This window comes from Pongo pygmaeus, chromosome 20 (assembly GCF_028885625.2).
Source record: "Pongo pygmaeus isolate AG05252 chromosome 20, NHGRI_mPonPyg2-v2.0_pri, whole genome shotgun sequence".
NCBI lineage: Eukaryota > Metazoa > Chordata > Mammalia > Primates > Hominidae > Pongo > Pongo pygmaeus.
In genome coordinates, this window is record NC_072393.2 from 51,741,950 (window position 1) to 51,750,939 (window position 8,990).

At 55.1% G+C, this 8,990-nt stretch overlaps 1 protein-coding gene across 5 annotated transcripts in view; it reads left to right on the plus strand.

Annotated features, from left to right (window-relative positions):
- Positions 1 to 8,790, plus strand: part of MEIOSIN (meiosis initiator) — a 52,604-nt gene extending 43,814 nt beyond the window's left edge. For 2 of the 5 annotated variants that reach the window (XM_054466221.1, XM_054466220.1), the window contains exons 8-14: positions 1,015 to 1,115; positions 2,727 to 2,882; positions 3,264 to 3,340; positions 5,812 to 6,024; positions 6,096 to 6,340; positions 7,479 to 7,568; positions 8,156 to 8,790. In XM_054466221.1, coding sequence (XP_054322196.1) covers positions 1,015 to 1,115; positions 2,727 to 2,882; positions 3,264 to 3,340; positions 5,812 to 6,024; positions 6,096 to 6,340; positions 7,479 to 7,568; positions 8,156 to 8,303 — 1,030 coding nt within the window. In that variant the 3' untranslated portion in view covers positions 8,304 to 8,790. The remainder of the gene's footprint in view (positions 1 to 1,014; positions 1,116 to 2,726; positions 2,883 to 3,263; positions 3,341 to 5,811; positions 6,025 to 6,095; positions 6,341 to 7,478; positions 7,569 to 8,155) is intronic. The other 3 variants (XM_054466218.1, XM_054466217.1, XM_054466219.2) reach the window with 2 other exon arrangements.
- Positions 8,791 to 8,990: the final 200 nt, after the last annotated feature.

Consider the following 8,990-nt stretch of genomic DNA (forward strand, 5'->3'; position numbering starts at 1 on the left):
TGCCCCTTGAGCACCAATGGGGGCCCAGCTTTGTGTCTGCCATCGTGAGCTCGCAGAAAAGCCTGACTTCCCATTTTCCGGACATGGTCACGGCTTCCTCACCAGTCTCTTTGCCTCACCTGTTGCCCCTCTATCCCATCCTCATGTGGCCACATGGCTTTTCCAACACAGAGACCTTGACCACGGAGGCTGTGGCTTAAAGCCCTTCCTCAGTGCCTGCAATATCTTTTTTTTTTTTTTTTTTTTTTTTTGAGACAGGGTCTCACTCTGTCGCCCAGGCCAGAGAGCAGTGGCACAATCATAGGTCACTGCAGCCTCAACCTTCAGGGCTCAAGCAGTCCTCCTGCCTCAGCTTCCTGAGTAGCTGGGACCACAGGCGCACACCACCACGCCCAGCTAATTTTTTTTATGTTTATTTTTTGTAGAAATGAGGTCCCCCTATGTTGCCTAGGCTGGTCTTGAACTCCTGGGCTCAAGCAATCCTCCCACCTCAGCCTCTCAAAGTGCTGGGATTACAGGTATGGGCCACTGCGCCCGGCCCCGATATTTTACCTGGCCTTTGAGACCTTCAGTGGCCCCCAACTCACCTCGTCAGCCCTCTCTCCTGCGCTTCACCCATGACTCTTATACTTCACATCGCCACACATTCGCCGTTCCCCAGAAGCCCTGCGCCAGCCCCTCTGAGCTTCTCACATTCCAGTACTTCTTCCTGGATAGCCTGCTTCCCTGTGCCCCTGGAAAACTGCCCATCCCTCAGGCGGAGCCCACTGCTCTCCACTGGCTCATCCTCCTCCAGCACCCTCAGTCACAGCACTGCCCCGTCATCTGCAGCGCCTGCTTACAGGCTGGGCTCTCCTCATGAGACTGTAAGCTCCCTGAGGATGGGAACCTCAACTGACTGAGCTTTACGCCCCCAGCACTCCCCCAGGGGCCAGTGCAGAGTGCCAAAGGGGCCCCATAGCAGTTTCTAGCCCAGAGTCTGTGTGTCTGACTCTGAAACTCCACCTCTTGCAGGCAGAAGCTGGTGTTCTATGATTCCAGCGAGGATGTGGACAAAGGGTCCCTAGACACTGACCCTTGGCTCCCTGCCTGGACCCCAGAGAACAGCCCCCAAGGTGACTGCAACTCTGTCTCTCCTCCTTGTAGGCTGGTGTGGGCCTTCCTATACTTTCAGTCTGAGGATTTCTATGGAAGAGGGGAGGCGGGAAAGGGAATGGAGATCTCCTAAGCACAGGGAAGGCAAACACACAGTGCACCTGCCAGCTCTCCACCACCGCTGCCGTGGAGACTTGCTAATCAATCACCACTCTTTCCTTGAGCCCAGACACTGCCTCAGAATCATTCTGGGTCTTTTTTGTTTGTTTGTTTTATTTTTTGAGATAGGGTTTCACTCTGTCATCCAGGCTGGAGTACAGTGGCGCAATCTCAGCTCACTTCAACCTCTGTCTCCTGGGTTCAAGTGATTCTCCTGCCTCAGCCTTCCGAGTAGCTGGGATTACAGGTGCCCACCACCATGCCCGACTAATTTCTGTATTTTTAGTAGAGCTGGGGTTTCACCATGTTGGCCAGGCTGGTCTCAAACTCCTGACCTAAGGTGATCCACCCACCTCAGCCTCCCAAAGTGTTGGGATTACAGGCGTGAGCCACCCCTCTGACCTCTTTTTGTTTTTTTGTTTTGTTTTTTCTTTTGAGACAAGTTCTCGCCGTGAGGCTGGAGTGCAGTGGCGCAATCGCAGCTCACTGAGGCCTCCAATTCCTGGACTCAAGGGATCGTCCTGCCTCAGCTTCTCAAAGTGCTGGGATTACAGGCACGTGCCCCTGCTCCCAACCTCAGAATCCATTTTTTCTTTTTTTTGAGACGGAGTTTCACTCTTGTCGCCCAGGCTGGAGTGCAGTGGCGCTACCTCGGCTCACTGCAACCTCTGCCTTCTGGGATCAAGTGATTCTGTGTCAGCCTCCGAGTAGCTGGGATTACAGGTGTGCACCACCACACCTAGCAAATTTTTATATTTTTAGTAGAGACAGGGTTTCACCATGTTGGCCAGGCTGGTCTTGAACTCCTGACCTCAGGTGATCCACCTGCCTCGGCCTCCCAAAGCGCTGGGATTACAGGCATGAGCCACCACATCTGACCTCAGAATCTTTCTTATTGCAGAGCTGCAGGTAGTTATAATCAGCCTATGGGATTTTGTACATTATGATATTGATTTTTCTTTTTTTTGGCCATCCCTGACATAATGCCAAACATCATTTCGCTTCATTTTTTCTTCTTCTTCTTTTTTTTTTTTTAATTTTGAGACAGGGTCTCACTCTGTCACCCAGGCTGGAGTGCAGTGGCATGATCTTGGCTCACTGCAACCTCTGCTCCTGGGTTCAGGTGATTCTCCTACCTCAGCCTCCTGAGTAACTGAGATTACAGGCACATGCCACTACCCCCAGCTAAGTTTTGTATTTTTTAGTAGAGATGGGGTTTCACCATGTTAGCCAGGCTGGTCTTGAACTCCTGACCTCAAATGATCCGCCCACCTCGGCCTCCCAAAGTGCTGGGGTTACAGGTGTGAGCCATCGCAGCCAGCTGCCTCTTCATTTCTCCGATCAAGAATTCAAAATGAGAAACTGAGATTCGCTTTCCGTAGCATCAGGCACTATCTCCTCAATGCCAGCTGCTGTGCTAGGGCAGAGGGTGATCTCTGGCCACACGCCTGAGTCTGCTGTTTCCTTTCCAGGGAGCCCACTGTTCCTGGGGCCTCCCCAGATTGATGTCTGGAGTGGAACAGGCCACCCAAGTGAGATCCTCGGGCTCAGCCCTAGCCTTTTCAGCTCCCCAGGGAAACTGCTGCCAGACGAGATCTTGGAGGATGACACGGAGTACCTGACCCAAGGTGAGGCCCAGGCCTGGCCCTGATGCTTAGTTCATTCGGGAAACATACAGTGCCCAGGCCTGCGCTGGGCCATCCTGGGTGCCCGGGGTGAATCCTGCCCTGGCCCTGCCTCAAGGAGCCCACAGCCTAGTTGGGGAGCAGCCACAGGCTGGTGTGGTGCATGGGTGGCTTTAGAAGCCCATAAGCAGGACTTGAGCTCACTCTGTGTGTTGGAGGTGACCCAGGGGAGTGGGCTGTGAGCAGGATTTGGACATAGGGTGGGAGATCCTGAAGGAGAACGCCAGAGATGGGGACTCCGGCTAGCAGGGACAGTGTGGCCGAAGCTTGGTGGTGTGGGAGAAGCATTTCTGCTCTGGCTGCCCCTCTTGTCTCCCTCTCTAGCGGCTTTCTTTGAAGAAGTGTGCTTAGATTTGGAGTCTTCACCTTCAGCCTACACGCAGGAGGCTCCACAGGAAAAGGTAGACATCCTCTGCCCCTCTGTCCACAGACACAGCCATCCATCTTTCCACACACGTCACTCATGGCTTCATTCACTCATCCACTCCCTCACCCTTTCAGCCACCATCTACCCATCTGTCCTTCCACTCATGCTTCTCCTCATCCTTAAAACCACCCCCCTTGGCCGGGCGCAGTGGCTCACGCCTGTAATCCCAGCACTTTGGGAGGCCGAGGCGGGTGGATCACGAGGTCAGGAGATTGAGACCATCCTGGCTAACACGGTGAAACCCCGTCTCTACTAAAAATACAAAAAATTAGCCGGCATGGTGGCGGGCGCCTGTAGTCCCAGCTACTCGAGAGGCTGAGGCAGGAGAATGGCGTGAACCCCAGGGGGCGGAGCCTGCAGTGAGCCAAGATGGCGCCACTGCACTCCAACCTGGGCGACAGCGAGACTCCATCTCAAAAAAGAAAAGAAAAAAAAAAAAAAACCACCCCCCCGACCCTCTCTGCGCTCACCAGTGGCCACCAGATGCCGGCTCTGTGCTGGGCATGTGGAACGAATTGGACAAAAAGGATAAAAGCTGCCAGGTGCCCGTAGAAAAGAAAACCCACATCATTTTATTTATTTTATTTTATTTTATTTTTTTTAGACTGAGTTTCCCTGTTGTCGCCCAGGCTGGGGTGCAGTGGCGTGATCTCGGCTCACTGTAACCTCTGCCTCCCAGGTTCAAACAATTCTCCTGCCTCAGCCCCCCTAGTAGCTGGGATTACAGGTGCCTGCCACCACATCCGTCTAATTTTTGTATTTTTAGTAGGCACGGGGTTTCACCATGTTGGTCAGGCTGGTCTCGAACTCCTGACCTCGAGTGATCCGCCCACCTCGACCTCCCAGAGTGCTGGGATTACAGGTGTGAGCCACTGCGCCCAGCTTCCCACATTATTTTACAACTACTCTACGAAGCAGGGTCTCCTGTGGCCCCATTTTACAGATAAGGAAATTGAAATCAAAAGACTAGGCTGGGCGCGGTGGCTCACACCTGTAATCCCAGCACTTTGAGAGGCTGACGTAGCAGATCACCTGAGGTCAGGAGTTCGAGACCAGCCTGGCCAACAAGGGGAAACCCCATCTCTATTAAAAATACAAAAATTGTCCAGGCGTGTTGGCTCACGCCTGTAATCCCACTATTTTGGGAGGACGAGGAGGGCAGATCACCTGAGGTCAGGAGTTGGAGACCAACCAGTCTGGCCATCATGGTGAAATACCAGCTCTACTAAAAATACAAAATTAGCCAGGTGTGGTGGTACATGCCTGTAATCCCAGCTACTCAGGAGGCTGAGGCAGGAGAATCGCTTAAACCTGGGAGGTGGAGGTTGCAGTGAGCTGAGATGGCACCATTGGACTGCAGCCTGGGCAACAAGAGCGAAACCCAGTCTCAAAAAAGAAAAAGAAAAAGAAATTATCAGGGTGTAGCCGGGCGTGGTGGCTCATGCCTATAATTCCAGCACTTTGGGAGGCTGGGCGGGCAGATCACCTGAGGTCAGGAGTTTGAAACTAGCCTGACCAATATGATGAAACCCCCTCTCTACTAAAAATACAAAATTAGCTGGGCGTGGTGGTGGGCACTTGTAACCCCAGCTACTCAGGAGGCTGAGGCAGGAGAATCACTTGAACCCAAGAGGTGGAGATTGGAGCCGAGATCGTGCCATTGCACTCCAGCCTGAGGGACAAAAGCAAAACTCCGTCTCAAAAAAAAAAAAAGGAAAAAAAAGAAAAGAAAAGAAAGGAAGGAAGAAAGACAGAAAGAAAGACAGGGTCTTGCTTTGTTGCCCAGGCTGGAGTGCAGTGTCACCATCATAGATCAGTGCCTTGAACTCCTGGGCTCAAATGACCCTCCCACACCACCATGCCCAGCTGGTTTTTAAAATTATTTTTAAATTTAACTTAATTTAATTTCTTTTTTTTTTTTTTGAGACTCTGTCGCCCAGGCTGGAGTGCAGTGGTGTGATCTTGGCTCACTGCAACCTCCGCCTCCTGGATTTAAGTGATTCTTATGCCTCAGCCTCCAGAGTAGCTGGGACTACAGGCACCCACCACCACACCTGGCTAATTTTTTAGTATTTTTAGATAGAGTTTCGCCATGTTGGCCAGGCTGGTTTTGAACTCCTGACCTCCGGTGATCCTCCTGCCTCAGCCTCCGAAAGTGCTGAGATTACAGGCATGAGCCACTGCGCCTGGCCTATTTTTTTTTTTTCTTTAATTTTTTGTAGAACGAGGTCTCGCTACGTTGCCCAGGCTGGTCTGTAACTCCTGGCCTCAAGCAGTCCTCCTGCCTCAGCCTCCCAGAGTGCTGGGGTTACAGGCGTGAGCCACCACACCCTGCCAATCTGAGCTGCTGCTAATGCTCATGTTATGTCCTAGAAAAGCAGTACTGGGGGGATGAAGGGGCACCACTTGTCTCCCCTCCCATCTTTCTCCCTCATCATGCTCCAGGACACAGCCTCCAAGGCCCCCAAAGACCCTCCTGAGTCCCACAGCCTGCACCGGTCCGCAGTCTCGCTGGACCACTGCTACCTCTCGCTGAGCGGGAACAGCAAGGCACCATCCAGCGCCAGCTCCAGCTCCAGCTCCAGCTCCAGCTCCAGCTCCAGCTCCAGCTCCAGCTCAGAGGACAGCGACTCAGAGCCCCTGTGGAAGCAGCGAGAGGTGAGAGACTCGGCCACATGCTAGGGCCGGCAGGGCCTCCTTCCTCTCTCACCACCCTCTCCCTCCCCCAGGATATGCAGGCCAACCCCGTGGGCACGCCGGACTCCAGCGAAGAGGATGAAGACACCACATGGACCCCCACCCGGCTGGCCTCACCCCTGCCGGCAGCCGAGAAAAAGGCCAGGAAGGGCCAAGTAGCCAGGGCCCCCGTGAAGCCCAAGGAGAAGAAGAAAGGCCCCTGCCCACCCCAGATGAAGAAGAAGTGTGTCAATGGCTTCATCATGTTCTGCAGGATGAACCGGAAGCAGTACATCCGGTGGGTAGGGAGTCGTCTTTGGCCCTGGGGAAGGCCCTGGCTTCGTTCTCTGCCCGCAGCCTGGCCATGACACTCCTCACAACTGTCTGACACTTTTTCCCCTTCCGAGACCCCACAAACCCTTCGTGGACCACAGTTCTCCCCCAGAACTGAACCCGGCCCCATTGTATTGGACAGGGTCCATCCATTGTCAGCGCTGAAACCCAATTCAGACTTTAGACCTCAGAAAAAAAGGAGTTGTTTTTTTTTGAGAGAGTCTCACTCTATCGCCCAGGCTGTAGTGCAGTGGCACAATCACAGCTCACTGCAACGTCTGCCTCCCGGGCTCAAATCACTGCAACCTCTGCCTCCCAGATTCTCCCCCCTCAGCCTCCTGAGTAGCTGGGATTACAGGCGCGCCACCCGGCTAATTTTTGTATTTTTAGTAGAGACAGGGTTTCACCATGTTGGCCAGGCTGGTCTCGAATGCCTCACCTCAAATGATCTGCCTGCCTCGGCCTCTCAAATTGCTGGAATTACAGGTGTGAGCCATCAGGCCCAGCAAGAAAAGAAAATGAATTGGCTTATATAACCTAGGAAACAAGGGCGGGTATAGACTGCCTCGAGACGTAGCTGGTTTTAGGGCTCACACAGGCTGTCTGGAATCTTTGTCCTTTTCACTCAATTCCACTGTCTTCCGGGCTGGCTTCATTCTCTGGCGGGTGGAGTCACCCCAGGAGGCACAGGCTCGGGTCCTGTCCCCCACCCAAGTGACGCCGGGAGGAGGAGAGGTCTCTAAGGTTTTAAGCAAAGTCCTTGGGACTGACTTTGGTAGATCGGGTGCCAAACCTGAACCAGTCACCGCCAGGCCTGGAGCCAGGGGATGGGGAGGCCCCCCAAGCCACAGTGGAGAAGAGCTGGTTCCTTTATAGGAAGATCCAGATGTGGGGGCCAGGAGCGGTGGCCACAGGTCCCCTGCACTCTCCTGGGACACCAGGTGCCCCCTTACGAACACAGCCACTGAGTCCAGCTCCCTCTTGCCTCCTCAGCTCCAGAGGGTGATCTTGGAGGCCTTGTAGACCCACAAGGCTAGGAAGGGTCCGAGTTCTCAGTCAGGGCGTCCTGCAGGCCTCTCCTTACCTTCTTCTTCCTGTCCCAGATCCTGCCCTGGAACCGCTTCCACAGCTGCCACCAAGGAGCTGGCCCAGCTGTGGCGGGTGATGACCCAGCAGGAGCGGAGGCCATACTGGTGAGAGGCCCCCGCCCCGAGGTGTGGGTGGGGGGTGGAAGGGCCTCCCTACCCCGGAACCCTGCTCTGTCTCTGGAGCCTTGGGTGTCATGGCATGGGAGACTGGGCCGAGGAATTTGCGTGTTTCCTCTTCTTGTGAAACCCCTGGGGGTGACGCAGGTGTAGGGTGCCCCACCACAGCTAAGCTGGGGAACAGCTGAGGCAGGTGTAGGGTGCCCTACCACAGCTAAGCTGGGACAGCTGAGCCCAGACATGGACCCCGGCCTCAATTTCTTTGCCGTCTCTGCCACACGAGTTTCTCGGGGCATGGTCTGATTTTCCTGTCGCTTGGCCACCTCGACTCCCCCGAATCCTGTCCCCTCCACCTTCAAGGAGCTGCCACCTGCCCTGGCTCCTGACTTTGAACACATCCCAGAGCCCTTGGCCGAGTCCCATCTTACAGACCGGGACTTGGCGGACCCAAGGCTCGCCCAACACAGGCTAAAATGGTGGCCCAGGCCCCTGCGGGGACCACAGGATTGGGGGTGGGACAGGGATGCCCGGGAGGTGAGTGAGGAAGCCGGGCCATCCTGCCACCGTCTCCCCAGCACCAAGGCTCGCAGGTTCAGTCGCCAGCACAACCGCATTGTGAAGCAGGACGGCTCCAGCAGCGAGGCTGAGGACTGGGAGACGCCCAAGCCCTTCTACCAGCTGCTGGCTGAGAAGGCCTTGCCGCTGCCCCCGCACCTCCAGTGAGAGAGGGCGGCCCCTCACCTCGCTCCCCTCACTCCTCACCTTTCGCCTCGCTCCCCTCACTCCTCACCCCTCGCCTCGCTCCCCTCACCCTCATGGCAACTGCGGCTCTTGCTGGAAGCCAGGACCCATCGATGAACTTGTCCCTCCTGGGCCTCCAGCCCCTGAGAATGCAGGTCCCATGGGACTGGGGAGGCGGACACTGATTGGCCCCAACCGCTGGGCATGTTTGCCTGGAGCACCAGAGTCACCCTCAGCTGCCTTGATTCTCCCCCAGGCTTAGGAAGGAAACCCAAAATGAAATGCGGGGTGTTGGAAGGTGAAGTTTACCCACCCCTCTCCCCTTCCCTTCCCCACCCCAGAGCCACTCGGTTGCAACTCTGTTCATGCTCACCTCACCCTACTCCTCCCTCTCCTGTTCTATTTTTAGACTATTTATTGTTTTAAATAAAATAAAGCAAGTGGAACCTTTGTTACCAGCAAGAGAGACAAGGGCAAGCCCTTCTGCATCCCCCTGCTGCCCCACTGGGGTACTCCGTCCACCCTCATCTGGAGGCCTGTGGCTTGCAAGAGGCCTCATTGCCACCCCCTCCCCAGCCACCCTGTGCATCTGAATGCAAACCCCTCTTCCCCCTCGGCAGGCAGCAATGGGAAGGCCCTGGCCTTCCCGGGTCTCCAGGTGGGCTCTGT